Genomic DNA, 22,610 nt, shown 5'->3' on the forward strand with positions numbered 1-22,610 from the left:
CACCATCATATGTCTTCGTGAAAAGAGTGGGATCTAGGGAACCAGGTAAGAAGCCTTTGCTCTTCAGGAAATATTTGAGGGTGTCATACCAGGCCCTAGGGGCTTGTTTGAGGCCATACAGTGCCTTGTTGAGCTTGTATACCATGTCAGGATGTTTTGGATTTTCAAAGCCAGGTGGTTGTGCAACATACACTTCTTCTTCAATCTTGCCATTGAGAAAGGCACTTTTCACATCCATTTGATATAGAAGTATGTTATGATGATTTGCATAGGCCAGCAGTATGCGTATGGCTTCAAGCCTAGCCACCGGAGCAAATGTTTCATCGAAGTCAATGCCCTCCACTTGAGTATATCCTTGAGCAACGAGACGAGCTTTGTTTCTGACAACTTGACCATGCTCATCTTGCTTGTTGCGGTATATCCATTTGGTGCCTATTATGTTGTGCTTCCGTAGATCAGGACGCTTAACCAGTTTCCATACATTATTCAGCTCAAACTGTTGAAGCTCTTCTTGCATAGCTTGAATCCATTCAGGTTCCATGAAGGCTTCTTCAACTTTCTTGGGTTCTGATATTGATACGAATGCGAAGTGCCCACAGAAATTTGCTAGCTGAGTTGCCCTTGAACAAGTGAGTGGACCAGGTGCATTGATGCTATCAATTATTCTGTCAATCTGCACTTCATTGGCAACACGAGGGTGTACAGGGCGAAGACTTTGCTCTTGCTGATCTGTGTTGTTGTTGGGAGGAATGTCTTCAGGCTGAGCATTGTCTTCATGTTGATCAGGTGCTGAGATGATAAGTTCTTCTTCAGGATGAGCTTCAGAAGGTATAATCTCTCCAGTTCCCATAAGCTTGATTGATTCACTAGCTGGAACTTCATCTAGCACATTTGGCAGTTGCTCTCTTTGTGAACCATTTGTCTCATCGAACCGCACATCCACTGTTTCAACTACTTTGTAATGAAAGAGATTGAAGACTCTGTAGGAGTGCGAATCCTTTCCATATCCAAGCATAAAGCCCTCATGTGCTTTTGGTGCAAACTTTGAGGTGTGCTGTGGGTCCTTGATCCAGCACCTTGCGCCAAATACTCTGAAGTAACTGACATTTGGCTTCTTGCCAGTTAGGAGTTCATAAGATGTCTTGTTCAGAAGCTTGTGAAGATAAACACGATTGATTGTATGGCATGCAGTGTCAATGGCTTCAGTCCAGAATTTTCTTGGAGTCTTGTATTCATCTAGCATTGTTCTAGCCATCTCAATGAGTGTTCTGTTCTTGCGTTCGACGACGCCATTCTGCTGTGGCGTGTACGGAGCTGAGAATTCATGTGTGATGCCCAAGGTATCAAGGTATATATCAAGGCCAGTGTTCTTGAATTCAGTGCCATTATCACTTCTGATGTGTTTTATCTTGGTGCCAAAATTGTTCATAGCACGATTGGCGAAGCGTCTGAAGACATCCTGCACTTTAGTATTGTAAAGGATTATGTGCACCCAAGTATATCTAGAGTAATCATCAACAATGATGAAGCCATAGAGGCAAGCAGTAGTAGTAAAAGTTGAGTAGTGAGTGGGGCCTAAAAGATCCATGTGGAGCAGTTCGAAGGGTTGAGAAGTAGTCATGATTGTCTTCGAAGGATGTTTTGCCCTTGTCATCTTCCCTGCTTCACAGGCACCGTATAAGTGATCTTTCTTGAACTTGACGCCCTCGATGCCTATGACATGCTTCTTCTTCGCAAGGGTGTGGAGGTTCCTCATGCCAGCATGCCCAAGCCTTCGATGCCAAAGCCAGCATTCTGAAGCTTTTGCAAGAAGACATACTGCAAGTTGTGTCCCTGCTGAGAAATCTACCACGTACAGATCATCTTTTCGATACCCTTCAAACACTAGAGACTTGTCAGATTCCATTAGTACTAGGCAACGATATTTTCCAAACATTACGATCATGTTCAAATCGCAAAGCATTGAGACAGACATTAAGTTGAAGCCAAGGGATTCAACAAGCATGACTTTATCCATGTGTTGATCCTTTGAGATTGCAACTCTACCTAGACCCAATACCTTACTTTTACCAGTGTCAGCAAATGTGATGTGGCTCTTGTCGGATGGACGTAAGGTTGAGTCCATAAGAAGGCTTCTTTTGCCAGTCATGTGATTTGTACACCCACTGTCAATAATCCATTCTGAAGACTTTGAAGACGTTGGTGTCGTACCCTACAGTGCAGTTAGGGGGATAGGCTTCACGAAGAGAATTGTGAAGCAAAAACATTTGACGAACCAGTGGGTTATGAAAACTTAGATCCAGATTAGGACTAATAGGGAGAGTAGCATGTGATTCAGGAACGAAGTACATAATGATGCCATTCGGGCATTTTATTTTGCGCCCTACAAGATTTTTAAGGTCCCCAGCAATAGCGTCAGAAGATTTTGGTTTTCTGCTGGAGACCTTTCCCTGCAAAAGAGAGTTAAGCTTTCTTAGCCACCCACATCTTCAAGGGTGGCTTAGAAGCAATAAGTCTAAGTGCAGCATCTGAGAATTTTGGCTTTGGAGCCCTAGCAAACAGTCTAGCAGGTGGACAATAGTAGTCATAAGAATAGGCAGAATAACTTTTGGTCATGTGAACATGGCGGTTTGATGAACCGCTCTCATATTCATATGCCTGAGTATGGTTTCCCTGCAAAACATTTGCGTTAGTGCGACTCGGGTGAGTCCTTTGTCTGTATGAAGCCTTTGGACCATATGAAGCCTTTGGTCTGAGGTTTGTCTTCTTCATGTGAGGTGTCATGAAGACATTCACAGGAAGATTTTCCAGATACGTTTTTGGCACCCAGATCTTCGTCATAGGCGGTCCATTCCTGCAGTTAGTACCAATGTACCTGGCAAACACTTCACCATTCTGATTCTTAAACAGTATATAGTTTGCATCAAAGGATTCATCAATGATAATGGGGTTAGCACAAGTGAAGCCAGATAAATTGGATGGATCTGCTGAAGGTTCCTGTGCAGTAACCCACTTGGTTTTGTGGTACTGCTCAGGTTTCCAGTAAGAGCCATCTGCATTTATTTTCCTTACGAACCCAACACCCTCTTTCCTAGGGTTTCGGTTCAGAATCTGCTTCTTGAGGACATCACATAATGTCTGATGTCCTTTAAGACTTTTGTACATCCCTATTTCAAGCAATGTCTTCAACCTAGCATTCTCATCAGCAATAGCAGTGGTATCCTCAGCAGAGGGGTTAGTTACCACATCAACAGTTGAAGATATTGCAACAGCAGTAGCAGTGGAACATTCAGCAACAGAAGTAGCATTATCACGCTCAATGCATTTAAGACATGGTGGTTCAAATCCTTCCTGAGCGGAACTGATCTGTTCGGCACGAAGTGACTCGTTTTCCTTTTGAAGATCTTCATGAGTCGCTCTCAATTTTTCAAGTTCTTGCTTCCTTTGAAGATAATCATAGGAAAGCTTTTCATGAGTTGTTGAGAGAGTATCAAGACGATCTTCAAGTTCCTGATACTTAACGTGAAGATTTTTTATGTCTTCAATTAAGGATTTAGATCGAGTCATTTCAGCACCCAACAGATCATCGCTTCTGTCTAACAGTTTTTGAATATGTTCCATGGCCTTTTGTTGTTCACTTGCAATTTTAGCAAGTGTTTTGTAGCTGGGTTTTGAATCACAATCAGAGTCATCGTCACTGGATGTTTGATAGCGAGTAGTGCGTGTGTTTACCTTGGCACCGCGTGCCATGAAGCAGTAGGTAGGAGTGGAGTCGTTCTTGTCATTTGCATCGGTGTCGGTGATGAAGTCATTGTCTTCAGTGTTGAAGATGGACTTGGCGATGTATGCTGTAGCCAGACTCGCAATGCCAGAATCAGACTCCTCCTCAGACTCCACCTCTGCCTCCTCAGAAGCGGACTCCTCCTCTGAGTCCATTTCCTTGCCAACAAACGCACGTGCCTTGCCAGATGAGCTTTTCTTGTGTGATGAAGACTTTGAGGAAGACTTGGAAGAAGACTTTGTGTATTTCTTCTTCTTCTTGTCGTCAGAGTCATATTCCTTGCTTTTCTTCTTCTTTCTATTCTCATTGTCCCACTGTGGACACTCAGAGATGAAGTGTCCAGTTTTCTTGCACTTGTGGCATGTTTTCTTCTTGTAGTCATGAGCAGAAGCTTCATCATTCCTTGAGCTTGATCGTGAAGACTTTCTGAAGCCTTTCTTCTTGGTGAATTTTTGGAACTTCTTCACTAGCATTGCAAGTTCCCTTCCAATGTCTTCAGGATCATCAGAACTGCTGTCAGATTCTTCTTCAGATGAGGAAACAGTTTTTGCCTTCAAGGCACGAGTTCGCCCATAGTTTGGACCGTAGATATCTCTTTTCTCAGAAAGCTGAAACTCGTGTGTTGAGCCTCTCAAGTATGTCAGATGGATCGAGTGTCTTGAAATCAGGACGTTCTTGAATCATTAGGGCTAGGATGTCAAACGAACTATCAAGTGATCTCAGCAGCGTCTTGACGACTTCATGTTTGGTGATCTCAGTAGCGCCGAGGGCTTGAAGCTCATTTGTGATATCAGTGAGTCTGTCAAATGTGTGCTGGACATTCTCAATGTCATTTTGCTTGAAGCGGTTGAAGAGATTGCGAAGGACACTAATTCTTTGATCTCTCTGGGTTGAGATGCCTTCATTGACCTTTGAGAGCCAGTCCCAGACCAGCTTGGATGTCTTCAAAGCACTCACACGGCCATACTGTCCTTTGGTCAGATGACCACAGATGATGTTCTTGGCAGTAGAGTCCAATTGAACGAATTTCTTGACATCAGCAGCAGTGACACCTTCTCCAGCCTTGGGAACGCCGTTCTCGACGACATACCATAGGTCGACGTCAATGGCTTCAAGATGCATACGCATCTTATTCTTCCAATAGGGATATTCAGTTCCATCGAAGACGGGGCACGCAGCGGAGACTTTGATTATCCCTGCAGTCGACATAGCTAAAACTCCAGGTGGTTAAACCGAATCACACAGAACAAGGGAGCACCTTGCTCTGATACCAATTGAAAGTGCGTTATATCGAATAGAGGGGGGGGGGTGAATAGGTGATTTTTATGAAAGTCTTCAAAACATGGAAGTTATGAAGACAAACAGTATAGATATGCCTATCACTATGCAGCGGAAGTTAGATTACACTAGGCAAGCCATGGTCAAGTATTCAATAGAGTGAAAGCACAATGACAAGTAGCTGTAGTGTAATAAGGATCAGGTAGGAAGAAGTTATGAAGCCAAACAAATCATACAGTTACTTTGTGAAGACAAAAGATATAGCAAGCATGCAATGGCTTCACAATGAGTAACAGTAAGTAAGAGGAAGTGAAGATGAAACCAGTGACCTCGTTGAAGACAATGATTTGTTGGACCAGCTCTAGTTGCGGTGAGAACTGTACGTCTGGTTGGAGCGGCTAGGTATTTAAACCTTAGGACACACAGTCCCGGACACCTAGTCCTGAACACGCAGCTCAGGACACCAAGTCCTCACCATATTCTCCTCGAGCTAAGGTCACTTAGTCCTCGCCCAATCACTCTGGTAAGTCTTCAAGGTAGACTCCCAAACCTTCACAGACTTCGTTCACTGGCAATCCACAATGTCTCTTGGATGCTCTGAACGCGACGCCTAACCGTCTGGAGGATGCACAGTCCTCAAGTGTAATAAGTCTTCAGATCACACAGACAAGAAGACTTAAGTGATGCCCAATGTTCTCTGGCTCTGGGTGGTTAGGGCTTTATCCTCGCAAGGAATTCTCTCTCTCAAAGGCTTCGAGGTGGGTTGCTCTCAAACGACAAAAGCCGTGCACTGAAATCTGAGCAGCCAACCGTTTATGGTTGTAGGGGGTGGGCTATTTATAGCCACTTGGCAACCCGACCTGATTTGTCCGAAATGACCTTGGGTCACTAAGGAACTGACACGTGTCTCAAGGGTCAGATTTCAAACTCTCATGGCAACTTTACTTGGGCTACAAGCAAAGCTGACTTGTCCGGCTCTGGACAAGATTCGCTCTCATTGTCTTCACTCGAAGACATAGGTTTTTGGTTTAGGCATCACTTCAGTCATTCTAACTGGTTCTCCTGGACCCCACTTAACGGTACGGTGGTTCCTATGACTCAACACAAAGGAAAAGAACTACGAAAGATCTAAGTCTTCGAGCTCCATAGGCTTCATAACGTGTCTTCTTTTGTCATAGTCTTCAATGTGAATATCTTCATATACCACTTTTGACTTCAATGTCTTCATACATTTTTAGCGGTCATCTCTGGTAGTAAAACCGAATCAATGAGGGACTTCTACCTGTGTTATCCTGCAATTCTCACAAACACATTAGTCCCTCAACTAGGTTTGTCGTCAATACTCCAAAACCAACTAGGGGTGGCACTAGATGCACTTACAACATTACCCTTGAGGTAAAAGGTTGGGAGGCGAAACTATAGGCCCTTATCTTTCTCTGTGTCCAATTAAAACTTTGAACCCATAAATATCACATGAGTGTTAGTAGTTGTGAAAGATTAAATGATAGTTGAGTATTTTGAGTTTGCTGAATCAAAGCTCTTACATAGACCCTTCCCAAAAATAAGATGAATTGCAATTGTTTGATGACTAAGAGCACGGTTTGTTAGTTTTCAAGAAAGTTTATGATCTATACTTTAACATGTGAATAGCTTGTTACTCGATCATGGGAAGTTTTATGAGTTGAGCTACTGTTATGATATATAATGATGCTAGAACAACTGATTGAAACTATCATTGATCAAATTTATGCACTTGCTAGCATTCACACTTCATAAATTATTTCTTTTATCATTTACCTACTCGAGGACGAGCAAGAATTAAGCTTGGGGGTGCTGATACGTCTCCAACGTATCTATAATTTATGAAGTATTCATGCTATTATATTGTCCATCTTAGATGTTTTATATGCATTTATATGCTATTTTATATGATTTTGGGGACTAACCTATTAACCTAGAGCCCAGTGCTAGTTTTTGTTTTTCCTTGTTTTTGAGTATTGCAGAAAAGGAATACCAAACGGAGTCCAATTGATGTGCCAATTTTTGATGATTTTTTATGGACCAAAAGAAGCCTCCGGAGTAAAAGAGTTGGGTCAGAAGAGTCCCGAGCTGTCCACGAGGGTAGGGGCACGCCCCACCCCCCTGGGCGTGGGCCCCTATCTCGTGGACGACTCGGAGACCCCCTAACGTGAAACCGACGCAAAAAATTCCTATAAATACAGAAACCCCCAGAAAATAACCTAGATCGAAAGTTCCGCCGCCGCAAGCCTCTGTAGCCACGAGAAATCAATCTAGGCCCTCTCTGGCACCCTGCCGGAGGGGGCCACCATCACCGGAGGCTATGGAGGAGGATCCCGGAAGGGCAATCATCACCATGAAGGCCAAGGACCAAAGGGAGAACCTCTCCCCATCCCGAGGGAGGCCATGGAGGAGAAAGCATAAGGGGGAGAACCTCTCCTCCTCTCTCTCGGTGGCACTGGAGAGCCATCGGGAGTGGAATCATCGCCGCGGTGATCGTCTTCATCAACATCCCCATCATCATCACCAACCTCATCTCTTTTACGCGGTCCACTCTTCCGCACCCCGCTATAATCCCTACTTGAATATGGTGCTTTATGCCACATATTATGATCCAATGATGTGTTGCCATCCTATAATATTTTGAGTAGATGTCCTTTGTCTTTGGGTTGATTAATGATCTAGATTGGTACGAGTTGTATGTTTTATTTTGGTGCTGTCCTATTGTGCCCTCCGTGTCGCGCAAGCGTGAGGAATTCCCACTGTAGGGTGTTACAATACGTTCATGATTCGCTTATAGTGGGTTGCTTGAGTGAAAAAAGCATAAACCCGAGTAAGAGGGTTGTTGCGTATGGGATAAAGGGGACTTCATGCTTTAATGCTATGGTTGAGTTTTACCTTAATGATCTTTAATAGTTGCGGATGCTTGCTAGAGTTCCAATCATAAGTGCATATGATCTAAGAAGAGAAAGTGTGTTAGCTTGTGCCTCTCCCTCATATGAAATTGCAATGATGACTACCGGTCTTGTTAACAATTGCTTAAGACAATTTCGCACACCGATCCATCATTATTCCACACTCGCTATTTATAATATTTAGTAATATATTCTAACTTTATGATAACAGCACCTACTTTTATATTTTATCTCTCCGATACCATGCAAAGTTATCCTCTTCATACCCACAACATAGTTTTATTTCTCGTTTCTAGTTGGAAGCAAACGTTCGGTGTACGTAGAGTCGTATCAGTGGCAGATAGGGCTTGAGAGAATATTGATCTTACCTTTAGCTCCCTATTGGTTCGACACTCCATACTTATCACTTCCACCATTGGAAATTGCTATGATAATTCCCTGCACTTGGGGATTATCAATCAGCCCCACTGCGAGTCGGCCATAGTGGCGCAGAAAGGGGAGTAAAACGTAATTGCGCGAAGCGTGTAAGGGTAGCAAAAAAGTTGAGAGTTGAGGCTAGAGTTTGATCCATGTGCAAAATTGGTCGACTCCCTCAAAAAAATAAAGTAAAATTGGTCGGGTTTCTTTCTAAAAAAAACGCTAAATTGGCCGTGCCAGAACTGCCTTTTTATTTTGGAGGGAACCGGCCAATTTAGCTGCGTGTCAGCGAAATCATTAGTTGAGGAGTACTCATTGTAAAGATCACTCCAACTCCCAGGTTGCGACAAGTGACGCACATGCAGCGCGCCACTTGTTGCAACCGGGGAGTTTTCCCTTTCGTGGATCTGTTTATTTAAAATGTTTTATCTCTCAAACCGTGCGTCTAAATTTCAAACCGTTTTCACCGTTGGATTTCCCGCGTCGAGATCTTCAAAACTAGATCCCGTGTTTATAGGTTTTGACGAACTTTTTTTCACGAAAAAATCGGCCGAAAAAACCCGGAGAAGAAAACCAAACCAGGAGCATGGGTTTTTCCCTTTCCGAAAGAGGCATGCCCGTGCCTCTCACGAAATCACAACCGTGCCTCTCGCGGAAGCAAAACCGCGACTCTCGCGAAAGAAAAAGAAACATAAAACGTGTTTTTTTCATTTTCGAGGAGGCACGACCGTGACTCTCACGAAAGCTCACCCGTGCCTCTCGCGGAAGCAAAACCGTGACTTTCGCGAAAGGAAAAAAAACAAAAAAAATGCGTTTTTTGGGTTTCGAGAGGCACGACCATGACACTCGCGAAAGCACAACCGTGTCTCTCGTGGAAGCAAAACCGTGACTCTCGTGAAAGGAAAAAAAACAGAAAACATGTTTTTTTTTCTGTTTTCGAGACGTACGGCCGTGACTCTCGTGAAAGCACAACCGTGCCTCTCGCGGAAGTAAAACCGTGACTCGCGAAAGGAAAAAAAATAGAAAACGTGTTTTTTTTTCGTTTCCGAGAGGCACGGCCGTGACTCTCGCGAAAGCAAAACCGTGCCTCTCGCGAAAGCAAAACCGTTACTCTCGCGAAAAACGCGCAAATTTTTTTTTTTAAATTTTTTTCTTTTCGAAAAAGCTAAGGAAGACAGGTGGAAAACCAAGACGTGTTAAAAACCCGAAAAACCGTTTAAATAGGCGAAAACGCGTGCAAAAAAATAAAAAAAACAAAATCCAGAGAAAGCGCCCAGAGCGTGACACGTGACAAATGGCTGAGAGCGCACCAAGTAACGCTGATCGTTGCGAGGCTTTCGAAAAAGCGCTCGTTAACTAATGGCTGCCGTGTGTCAGGCTGGGTATGTGACGTGTCGTGCACGGGTGCTTCTGGGCCGGCCCGCGAAGCACAGCCGTTTCCCTCCCGAGCTTCGGACTTAAATCACTTAACACAGACCGAATTGGGTCTAGGAGGAAAATTGGAGCCCAAACCTGCCATTCTCCTAGTCTCCATTGTTAGAGAAAGTAGTCCGCCCAAATCCATCAGAAATCCATCGCGACGTCCTCCCGGAAGCCACCGGCAGCGCCTGAACGCCGGTGTCCCACGGAGCTCAATCCATCTCTCTTCCCCGGTTCGCGGCCTGTGGAAAGCGAAAGTGGTTGTTAGGGTTTTGCCGGCGCCTCTCCGATGGCGGAAGATGCTGGTAGTCGGATTGAGGTGGCCAACCTCCTTTCCCTCGGCGAGGACCTCGTCGGGGTGCTCCTGGGCAGCAAGGACGGCGAAGCCCTTGCGCAGGCCTGCGACGGGGCACGGATGCTGCGCTCCGCCTGCTGCTCCGAGTCCGGGGACCTCGAGCTCCAAGTCAAAGGTCCGTTCTCTCCGGCTCTGTTGAGATTCCGATTCATGTCGTGTTTAGAACTCCTCGTGTGGTGAAGACGATTTTGGTGCTCAAGTTCAGTGGGGGAAATTTAGGGTCACTGGCAATTTTTGAGTACCTGTGGTTGAAAATCCTGCTTAAAAGGGCCTGATTTTGAATAAAAAACTAGCATATCTAATTTACTTAGCATTCCAGCACTTGCATACCAAAGGATTCAAGGAACACTTTACATACATTAATTCAAGCACCTGTTATGGAAACAAAATAATAACAGTGGGTTACCTTTGAAATAATTAGAGAAGTGGTGATGGTTGACTAGTTGAGAATTTGACAATAAAAGTGGCATGCTTCTTTTGTGCAACAGAGTATGAGGAAAAATTAAACTCCTGCAAGGAAAAGGTTGACAAGTCAAAAGCTGAAACAGTTACTGATGAAGAACTGAACACGCTACGAAATGAGATGGAGGAGAAACTCCGGGGGGAGCAACAGCTTCGCCAAGACTTAAGATAAGTTCTTATTTCAACATCTGTATCATTATCATCTGAATTGCTACCTTAAGTTGGATTGCTGATACAGTTTATGTTGTCAACACAGCGGTGAGTGATGAGCTTGATAACCTAGACCGTCAAAGGGCTTCTATAGAAGAAAGAAAGGATGCTGTCAAGAAGAAGGAGAAAGACATGCTGAAGGCACAGTAAGTCCAGATTTGTATCACCGAGTACATGTATGTACATTTTGCTTTCGTAACTGCTCACATGCCATTAGTGGGAAACTATTTGGATGGTCAAGCTAGCTAGAAAATCTCATCTGGGCTGTATAACTAGCAGCACCATTACGTTGTCCATCCCAACAGTAAGTTCTATGTAGTGGCCTGTTTGATATTCACCGTTATATAAGAACTAGGATTGAAGTTCAAATCGGTATTTGTAGTTCATTTCTAAATTATGAATTTGGATAATGCTACCGCTTCCTTATCTTCCCCCTGACATATTTTGCCATTGCATTTCATTTCATTTCATTGCACACAAGATTGTCGAGCAAAGTTTGGTGATTTTTCTAAACACTGGTTGGAATGTAAATGAATGGTTCCTCCTAATTCAGTATGAGATGAGTTTCAGGACTGTTGCTTGTACCGGTTATCCTATTTCACAGTTAAATTGACCAACTACATTTTTGTGCAGAAGTATGCTCTCCATGTGTGTGTCAGTTACAAATATCATGCCAGATTTCGAAGATCAGGAGAAGATTTCTGGATGTATCCTTTCAATATGTTACTGTTTTGCCTTCTTTTCTTGTACTCAAGGACATCAGTTTCTACCTATGGACGTCGAATAAACTACTATTCTGCATTTTGTCACTATATTATTTTTATCTGCAGCAAACAAAACTTGTGTGCAATCCTTAGCTTTTTATCAGATATTGTTGACAAGAACAGGAAGAAGCTAGATAAGTTCGAATTTGAGAAGACAATGTCACCAGTTGAGATCGGGGACAAGCTTTGGAAAATGATGTAGGGCCTGGTACCTGCAGATTGTAGTCATTGTACATTAGCAGCAATTGCATTTGTAGGCTGTTGTGCAAGGTAACCGCCCACCAATCGGAAGAATGCAACTCTCCCAGTTGCTTCAAATGACCTAGTTGTATGGCATCCTGTTATTCATATCTTGGCAAATATACTAGCTCAGCTCTGTTGTCGATCTGGATTTGATTTCCTGCACTGGCATTTCATTCACTTTTAGTTTGAGAAACCAAATCTCCCTTATATCAGCACCTGCTACTCCATACCTCTTAGGCCTGTACGATGTGTAAAATGTAATGTTTGCCCTGTTTCTTTTTGTTGGATGTTTTTGTCACTTTTACTTGATGTTGCTCACCTGTATTGTTTAAAATCATGTTGAAATAATGTGATCATCATATATTGATGTATGATATGTAGAATATAAATGAAATATCATGTGCTCTGTTTGTTTCAATATATGGTCATTCATGTATTTTCCTCTGTCCATAATTAACGTAAGGTAGAGGCACTTCTTGATTTATTTTTCTTTGACCAACAATTTGTGTAACCATTTTAAGATTGTGCGATGCAGATATATATCATTGGCTTTGACGGTTGATGTTGAAAAGATCACAGCTATTGACTTTCATAGATGATCCACATTTAATTGGATATATTGTGGATTTTGAAAGTTGTGTGCATCGTGTATTTCTGGACGGAAGGAATATGGCACTCTGCATTTCGTCAATCTCGAAATACTAGTACTGTGAAGTTTGTCGAACTTGCAAACCCAGCCACCCAGGTGCTTTAGCTAGTGTTAATTCGAATGGCCGAAAAGGAAAAAAAAACACTTGATTCATGGTATCATCTTCTCAGACCAGGAAAGTGAAGCGCATGGAGCACCTGAATTAACTAGTTGACAGAGAACGTCGTGAGGACAATACTTTTTTGCATCTCTTATACTCTGTATTAATTGTAGGACAGATCAGATACATGCGCCAAGGGGATGTAGCTCATATGGTAGAGCGCTCGCTTCGCATGCGAGAGGCACGGGGTTCGATTCCCCGCATCTCCATTATTGTTTTGTTCTTTCTACTTTAATAATAAAAAATAATGCTTCTGTCCCTGTTTCTTGTTGTTATTTATCGATGATGTTTTAGGCTCGCATCTCCATATTTTTGTACTTAATGCTTCTATCCCTGTTCCTTGCTGTTATTTATCGATGATGTTTTAGCCAAACTCACGTATGAATCATTGGGCTTGCTAAAGCGAAGTCTCAATCTCACGTTTAGCCTTGGACCGATGTTGCTTCTGTCTCGCGACGTTGCCGTCTGTTTAGTGATGATTTTGAGGGCTCGTCAGAGGTGCGCGCTGAGCCTATTTTTGTGCTTTCCTCCTGTGTGTGTTTTGTGGTTCGTATTTGCGTTTTGCTTGTAAACAAAGTGATGCATTAGTATGGGAGAAATATAGTTAAAACGTATTGCTTGTAAAGATCACTTTCACCTTCTCTCATGGTGATAAGTGTCGTAGTGTATGTGTGATACATTTCGTAACCTGAGAGTTTTGCTTTAACGCGCCGGTCACAATCACCGGTTCAAGGCCATTACGTCTGTCATAATTTTGACTAGCCCCAAAGACCAACTAGTCTTTTTTGTGCATTTTATTCTCACTTGTGTTCACTTAGGAACAACTTTCATGTCAGTCACCCATCCTCAAACCGCACCAAGTCAAGAACGCTTAACTTTGGAGTTATTTGCGAATGAGCTCCCGAAAAAGAAAAAAAAATCCTTATTGATATGAGTACTCTATCAATTACTATTAAATCAAAATATCACATTTGCGTTTTTTCCGTAGATTTGTTTCTTTAAAACGTTTTGTCTCTTGAACCGTGTGTTCAAATCATGAACTATTTTCACCGTTGGGTTTCTTTAAAACTTGACTGTGTTTTTTCCCACATAGTGTGCTTCACACTGGGAAAAGAAAAAAAGCAAAAAATATCATGAAAACCTACAAGAAACCAAGCACAATCCAAAAAAAAACCCGAAATGCGTATAGAAAAAGAAAAAAAGATGTGTCTCTCGCGAGCGCCCAAAAAACAGGTAATGCAATTACGCTGCTAACATCAACCAACCTAGTCCCAACTGCTAGCATAGATTTAGATTGATAATCATGTGCGTGCAGTTCACATTAATATTAGGCAATACATTAACTGGATTGCACATTAATATTTGGTAAGCTATAAATTGCATGTTAATATTAGGTAGGATATAATTAGTTGGTAAATGCTGACATCGATATTATGCATGATATTAATTAGTGAACTATGCTAACCTATTTAATGCTAAATACTGGAGCGTGATAGACCATTGAGTAGATGTGGCTGAACGAATGAGATTTGTTGGATCCCACAACTTGCTCTTTTATATTTGTATAACATAGATAAATTTTACATGATTTCATCTACTTCGTCATGGCGAGGGAACATGCCCTGCAACCCTCCCCCCCAAGAAGCCGATGCAGCATGGGGAGGGTTCTAGGACGTCGACTCCCTCCCTTCCATGGTGATTCATTCCCTGGGCCCTAGCCGATCCAATCTACTCTAGCCTGATCCACTGTGACACCCTCCATTGACCTCTTGTGGCATCCCTGACAGTCTCTGCTCCGTCCCTCCTTCATTGGACACCTCACTGGACATGACACTTCACTCTAGGACATCTTGTTCCACCACTCGGCCGCCTGCCTCCTTGTGCCATTTATCTCCTAACTGCGCGGGCAAATCCCAAAAAGTGGGTATTGCGTGAGCTGCTATACTGGTGTGAAGCGTGTTCTATAGAGAAAAGTGCCAAGGCAAGCCAGTGTTGAGCTGCATGTGGTGTTCTCCGCGCTACTGCAGGTCATTTGCATGAAGCAAAATATTAGGATAATGCATGTTTATGCTTATGCATACATACTCAGCAATGTTGTTGAAGCACTTTTTTAAAAACACTCACATGTTCAGATTTTGGTGGTAAGATGGATGCAAAATTAGTTACATCACTTCTGAATAGGCAGATCTCAAGAGCAATAAAAGAAAAATATGTGAGCTCTCTAAAATTGTTGGCCATATCGTCAAGTTCAGGTAGATTTTGTGCTCACTGAATTCTTTCATATTTCTCCTAGGAATCATGTGCAAGGATCTATTGTCTAAAAAAATTAGGTGATTGGTCTGACTTCACTGTTGAACTCCATCCAGTGCATTTCAATGCAAATGTTGGTTCATACAACAAAAGCTTGCAAAATCTTGCATTGAAGAAAATGACATGGGTCTTAAGCTGTCACATTGAAGACCGATGTATTCGTAAATTATGTTGCTCAGAAGTTATTAACAATAATTGTTTATCCTAGTGCTATATCCGTCATTATTTACTTGCCTCACCATACACTTTTGAACCAGGTTTTTGAGCATGAGAGGACTGCTTAGATGGAGTTGGCTGCTTAGCTAATTCGGCATTTCTTAGCACTCAACCATCAAATGTACGGTGGTGGTTGTTGTACAAAAGTATTAAATTAAAACTTGTTTATCTATGCCCAAGTTGGAACATGTTCCTATGCTAACTAAGCTAATTCTCAACTCAAAACAATATTCTCTTCTGAACTGTTGTACTTCCTATTCATGGAAATTGGGTATTAGCTATCTCATGCAAAACACAAGCCGATACATCTCCAATATATCTATAATTTTTGATTGTTCCATGCTGTTATATTATCATTCTTGGATGTTTTATAATCATTTTATATCTTTTTTGGTACTAACCTATTGACATAGCCCCAAGTGCCAATTATTGTTTTTTTTGCATGTTTTTTACATCGTAGGAAATCAATACCAAACGGAGTCCAAACGCAGCGAAACTTTTTGCGGATTTTTTTGGACCAGAAGACATCCAATGGTCCAGAGAAGCGCCTCGGGGGTGCTCCGAGGGGAGAACAACCCACCAGGGCGCGCCTGGAGGTCCAAGCGCGCCTGGTGGGTTGTGCCCACCTCGGGTGCCCCCGGACTGCCTATTTGCTCTATAAATACCCCAGTATTCCAAAAACACTAGGGGAGTCGACGAAAATCAATTCCAGCCGCCGCAAGTTCTAGAAACACCAGATCCAATCTAGACACGGAGGGGTTCATCGTGTCCATTGGTGCCTCTCCGATGATGCATGAGTAGTCTTTTGTAGACCTTCGGGTCCGTAGTTAGTAGCTAGATGGATTCCTCTCTCTCGTTTGATTCTCAATACAATGGTCTCTTGGAGTTCCATATGATGTAATTCTTTCGCGGTGTGTTTGTTGGGATCCGATGAACTTTGAGTTTATGATCAGATCTATCTCTTTTTATCCATGAAAGTTATTTGAGTCTTCTTTGATCTCTTATATGCATGATTGATTATAGCCTCGTATTTCTTCTCCGATATCTGGGTTTTGTTTGGCCAACTTGATCTATTTATCTTGCAATGGGAAGAGGTGCTATGTAATGGGTTCGATCTTACGGTGCTTGATCCCAGTGACAGAAGTGTTGGGGAACGTAGCATGCAATTTCAAAAAAATTCCTACGCTCACACAAGATCTATCTAGGAGATGCAAAGCAACGAGAGGGGGAGAGTGTGCCCACGTACCCTCGTAGACCGAAAGCAGAAGCGTTTGACAACGCGGTTGATGTAGTCGAACTTCTTCTTGTTCTGACCGATCACGCACCGAACGTACGGCACCTCCGAGTTCTGCACACGTTCAGCTCGATGACGTCCCTCGAACTCTTGATCCAGCAAAGTGTCTGAAGGAAATATGCCCTAGAGGCAACAATATAGTTGTTATTTTATATTTCCTTATATCATGATAAATGTTTATTATTCATGCTAGAATTGTATTAATCGGAAACTTGATACATGTGTGGATACCTAGACAAAACACTGTGTCCCTAGTAACCCTCTACTACACTAGCTCATTAATCAAAGATGGTTAAGTTTCCTAACCATAGACATGTGTTGTGATTTGATGAACGGGATCACATCATTAGGAGAATGATGTGATGGACAAGACCCATTCGTTAACTTAGCATGTTGATCGTTAAGTTTTATTGCTATTGCTTTATTCATGTCAAATACATATTCCTTGGACTATGAGATTATGCAACTCCCGGATACCGGAGGAATACCTTGTGTGCTATAAAACGTCACAACGTAACTGGGTGATTATAAAGATGCTCTACATGTATCTCCAAAGGTGTTTGTTGGGTTGGCATAGATCGAGATTAGGATTTGTCACTCCGAGTATCGGAGAGGTATCTCTGGGCCCTCTCGTTAATGCACATCATAATAAGCCTTGCAAGCAATGTGAATAATGAGTTAGTTGTGGGATGATGCATTACGGAACGAGTAAAGAGACTTGCCGGTAACGAGATTGAACTAGGTATGAAGATACTGAAAATCAAATCTCGGGCAAGTAACATACCGATGACAAAGGGAATGCCGTATTTTGTCATTACGGTTTGACCGATAAAGATCTTCATAGAATATGTAGGAACCAATATAAGCATCCAGGTTCCGCTGTTGGTTATTGACTGGAGAGGTGTCTCGGTCATGTCTACATAGTTCTCGAACCCGTAGGGTCCGCACGCTTAACGTTCAATGACGATTTGTATTATATGAGTTATGTGATTTGGACCGAATGTTGTTTGGAGTCCCGGATGAGATCACGGACATGACGAGGAGTCTCGAAATGGTCGAGAGGTAAAGATTCACATATAGGACGATATTATTCGGACACCAGAAGTGTTCTGGGGTATCGGGTAAGTATCGGGTCATCGGAAGGGGTTCCGGGCAACCCTCGGCAAGCTATATGGGCCTAATTGAAGGAAATATGCCCTACAGCAGTGGCGGAGACAGGGGGCGAGCAGGGGCCTGGCCCCCCTATCGATCGATGAGACACGAAGCACGTCGTGTTGATTAGCGATGTGATTTCATGTAAACAAGTACTTGGCCCCCCTATCTTAATGTGAATTCTGAAAGAAGGAAATAGCCCACGTAAAAGCCCATTAGTGAGTCATTTTCAAGTTCTTGGGAAGGCTAGATTGGCCTCGCTAAGGGCTGGGAATTCTCTCCGTAATTAGCGTGTGTGTGCGGATTAGCGCTACGCCGCCGCCATTCTGTACTCCCGTGCCCTTGCGGCCTTGCCGCCTGCTCACCTCTGCTCTCCCCTTCGATCGATTCACATGGAGAAGCATGCTAATTCACTGGTCAATTCTTCAGGTTCAGCCAACAAACTAGCCGAGGTTAATACATCAAACTTTTTTCGCGGGGTAGTTAATACATCAAACTATCTGCCAATCTCTCTTACTAGTATTTCTCATCTTACATCGTTAAACATCGTATTTTAATTATTTTTGTTCATCACAATGCTAGGGCTTAGGGCACCCACAATTGTCAGAAATCATGCGCATGCCAATGATGACTAGACGATCTACTTCGATTATTTGACCTAATAGATAGCAGAGGGAACGAGCAAGGGCTGGGTTTGATTCTCTAGGTATTTTCCCTAATACAAAAACACAAAATATGACAATACAACCAATGATGATTTTTAATTCAAACCTATATAAATGCAAGCTAAAAGCCAATCGTTTTGATATACAATGATCGTTCTTGTTTGTATATTTTAAATTTCCATATGAACTTTTTAGTACCATGGCATTTCATGTCATATTTTGCAGTAGTTTGATTATCAAATTCATTATTGACCTTTTAGCTATAGCTAGATAATGCCTCCGGCTGATAAATAAGTGTGTGTCTAGGCAAAGTGAAATATGAATGATATTTGGATACAAAACTATTGGGTACTTTTGTGATGCAATTTTTTTGCTTCACCGACATCGTTTGGCCCCCCTATGTCCAAATCCTGGCTCCGCCCCTGCCCTAGAGGCAATAATAAAGTTGTTATTTATATTTCCTTATATCATGATAAATGTTTATTATTCATGCTAGAATTGTATTAACCAAAAACTTAGTACATGTGTGAATACATAGACAAACAAAGTGTCCCTAGTATGCCTCTACTTGACTAGCTCGTTAATCAAAGATGCTTAAGTTTCCTGACCATAGACATGTGTTGTCATTTGATGAATGGGATCACATCATTAGAGAATGATGTGATGGACAAGACCCATCCGTTAGCTTAACATTATGATCGTTTAGTTTTATTGCTATTGCTTTCTTCATGACTTATACATATTCCTCTGACTATGAGATTATGCAACTCCCGAATACCGGAGGAACACCTTGTGTGCTATCAAGCATCACAACGTAACTGGGTGATTATAAAGATGCTCTACAGGTGTCTCGAAAGGTGTTTGTTGGGTTGGCATGAATCAAGATTAGGATTTGTCACTCCGAGTATCGGAGAGGTATCTCTGGGCCCTCTCGGTAATGCACATCATAAGAAGACTTGCAAGCAAAGTGACTAATGAGTTAGTTGTGGAATGATGTATTACAGAACGAGTAAAGAGACTTGCCGGTAACGAGATTGAACTAGGTATGAAGATACCGACGATCGAATCTCGAGAAAGTAACATACCGATGGACAAAGGGAACTACTTATGTTGTCATAAGGTTTGACCGATAAAGATCTTCGTAGAATATGTAGGAGCCAATATGGGCATCCAGGTTCCGCTATTGGTTATTGACCGGAGAAGTGTCTCGGCCATGTCTACATAGTTCTCGAACCCGTAGGGTCCGCACGCTTAAACGTTCGTTGACGATATAGTACTATATGAGTTATGTATGCTGGTAACCAAATGTTGTTTGGAATCCCGGATGTGATCATGAATATGATGAGGAGCTCCGGAATGGTCCGGAGGTACAGATTGATATATGGGATAATAGTGTTTGGTGTCCGTAAGGGTTCCGGAGTTCACCGGAAGGGTTTCTAGATGTTTCCCGAAATGGTTGGGTACGAGAACACTTTATTTGGGCCGAAGGGGAAATCCCACAAGGTTTTTGGAAAGCGCAAAAGGAAGTTTTGTGGAGTCCTGGGGCCAGATGCCAAGGTCCCTGGCGTCTGGGTCCAGACATCGGGAACCCTGGCGTCTAGCCCTGGAGTCCGAGAAGGACTCTTGCCTTTTGGGTGAAATCGACACTACTAGGGCAAACCCTAGTAGTAGCGCGGGTTTTGAGGCTATCAACAGCGCGGGTGACCGCGCTACTACTATGGCGCTACAGCTAACTGTTAGTAGTAGCACGGTCTATACCCGCGCTACTACTACTGACTATATCAGCAGCGCTTTTTGGGAACACGCTACTATTAATTAGCTGTAGCGCTTTCCTATCCCCGCACTACTGCTATATCTTTCATCATTTCCCCCCTGCTTCCTACCCCGTTTCAATTAACCGCAATTTCCAGATACTAGGTAGTACTAGATATCAATTTCATAAAGCATTATAGGTACTAGGTAGTACTAGATAACAATTTCATATATAATCAACATGCATCCTCAAGCAGTACTAGGTAGTCTTACAGCCACACATATATAGCAGTTCTACTAGGTATATATAGTCATACAGCCACACACACATATGTAGTTCTAGATGATATTGACGACGATCATCATCCTCAAGCCTGGGCGGTGGGTGTTCCTGATAGTAATTAGGATGGCCTGTCCAACACGAAGATTCTTGCCAATGAGGAATCTCTTCCACCCAACCGAGCTTAAGTTTGTGCGACCGCCCATGTCCATGCGGTAAGTACAGGTGGTGAGGGAGCCCCTTGCGGTAAGGCGTAGTCCAGTTGAACCTTCTTCATCAGGTTCGATACCACAACTCACAGATAGGCTCTTTGGCAATTTCTAAATAAGAAAAACATATCAATTAATAAGTAGCCTCGCACATACTCTTGCAAATATATTTCTATTAAGTATAGATTTCTACATTATCAAAAGACACAGTACTACACATTTGTACTAAGAATGAATTCTACTAATAAGTATATATGGATTATCTACACTATTAAGAGTTCCTTGGATTCTACACTAATAAGCATGTGATCGGACTCTACACTAAAGCATATCACCGACTAGATTCCACACATCATATCATTGGACTCTACACTAAGCATATCATCGGATAATTTGCATTTGTAAGTATCATCAAATTACTACAGTTAGTATAACATACAACTACCTCTTGAGCATGCATTGGTTTTCCCTTGAAGAGGAAAGGGTGATGCAGCAAAGCAGCGTAAGTATTTTCCTTAGTTTTTGAGAACCAAGGTATCAATCCAGTAGGAGACCACGCGTGAGTCACCTCGTACCTACACAAACAGATAAGAACCTCACAACCAACCCGATAAAGGGGTTGTCAATCCCTTCATGGCCACTTGCAAGAGTGAGATCTGATAGAGATAATAATAATAAGATAAATATTTTTGGTATTTTTATGATATAGATTGAAAGTAAAGATTGCAAAATAAACAGTGACAGAAATAGCTAGTTGACGGGAGATTAATATGATGGAAGATAGACCCGGGGGCCATAGGTTTCACTAGTGGCTTCTCTCAAGATAGCATAAGTATTATGATGGGTGAACAAATTACTATCGAGCAATTGGTAGAATTGAGCATAGTTATGAGAATATCTAGGTATGATCATGTATATAGGCATCACGTCCGTGACAAGTAGACCGACTCCTGCCTGCATCTACTACTATTACTCCACACATCGACCGCTATCCAGCATGTATCTAGAGTATTAAGTTCATGAGAACGGAGTAACGCTTCAAGCAAGATGACATGATGTAGAGGGATAAACTCATGCAATATGATATAAACCCCATTTTTAATACAATACATGTCGTTTCCCTTACTGTCACTGGGATCGAGCACCGCAAGATTGAACCCAAAGCTAAGCACTTCTCCCATTGCAAGAAAGATCAATCTAGTAGGCCAAACCAAACTGAAAATTTGAAGAGACTTGCAAAGATAACCAATCATACATAAAAGAATTCAGAGAAGATTCAAATATTGTTCATAGATAATCTTGATCATGTTGGGGGTTGGGTGTGACATATGCCAAAGGATGGCTTATCATGGTGGGGGCGAGTAGAACGTCGCCGGTGCCTGGAAACGGGATGAGGCAAAGACATGCACGCCGGCGAATCTTACCCAGCTTCAGGGCTCTCCGGGGAGATAATACCCCTACTGCTGCTCTGCGGGGTCTCCGCATGATCACTACGGCAAAGTGTTTACACGATTGCTCCTTGAGCTGTTTCCTGAAGGTAGGAGAAGGCAAGGCTAGCTCTCTCCTTCCTATATGGTCTGGTCTAGTGCTAATGGGTTCCAACCCTTTGCATGGGTGCCCTGGGGGTTTATATAGGCCTACCCCCAGGGGTACAATGGTAATTCGGCTGGACGCGGACCCAGCCATCAGTGCTTCCAGCCTCCGTCTTCTCCGCCGACTACTGGGGCCCGCCGACTGGTGGGCCCCGCCGACTAGCTAGGTACGGAGCCGACAGGCCGCGTCCGCCACGGGCGGGTCTTGCCGGCTGCTGATTACTGTAGCCGTGCTTCTGATGACGCGGGCTTGGTCATGGAGTCGTGGCAACAGCCCCGCCGCCTAGCGGGCGATCACTATTGCCACTCTCCGTCACATCTGATTAATGGCTCGTGGGCCCCGGGGGAGGAGCCGGTCGACTCTCAGGGGCCGACTCCCGACGGGTCCGACTTGTGGCGCACTTGCCGTCTTCTGGGATCCTGCTGGCCGGTGGGACCTGCCGCCCAAAGGTCGTACAGACAAGCCGTC

General features: G+C 43.0%; 1 protein-coding gene and 1 non-coding gene across 2 annotated transcripts; both read left to right on the plus strand.

The window, feature by feature from the left end:
* The first annotated feature begins 9,897 nt into the window (after window positions 1-9,897).
* LOC125538503 (kinetochore protein SPC24 homolog) lies at window positions 9,898-12,142 on the plus strand. Its single transcript, XM_048701783.1, has 5 exons — window positions 9,898-10,298; window positions 10,672-10,813; window positions 10,900-11,001; window positions 11,489-11,562; window positions 11,724-12,142. Exons 1-5 carry the CDS (start codon window positions 10,118-10,120, stop codon window positions 11,819-11,821), a joined length of 597 nt encoding a protein of 198 aa, XP_048557740.1. The 5' UTR covers window positions 9,898-10,117; the 3' UTR covers window positions 11,822-12,142.
* Window positions 12,143-12,807: 665 nt separating this feature from the next.
* Window positions 12,808-12,880, plus strand: TRNAA-CGC. The gene has a single exon. It is a non-coding gene; the product is annotated as a tRNA-Ala (tRNA).
* The last annotated feature ends 9,730 nt before the right edge of the window (window positions 12,881-22,610 follow it).

This window comes from Triticum urartu, chromosome 2 (assembly GCF_003073215.2).
Source record: "Triticum urartu cultivar G1812 chromosome 2, Tu2.1, whole genome shotgun sequence".
Lineage (NCBI taxonomy): Eukaryota > Viridiplantae > Streptophyta > Magnoliopsida > Poales > Poaceae > Triticum > Triticum urartu.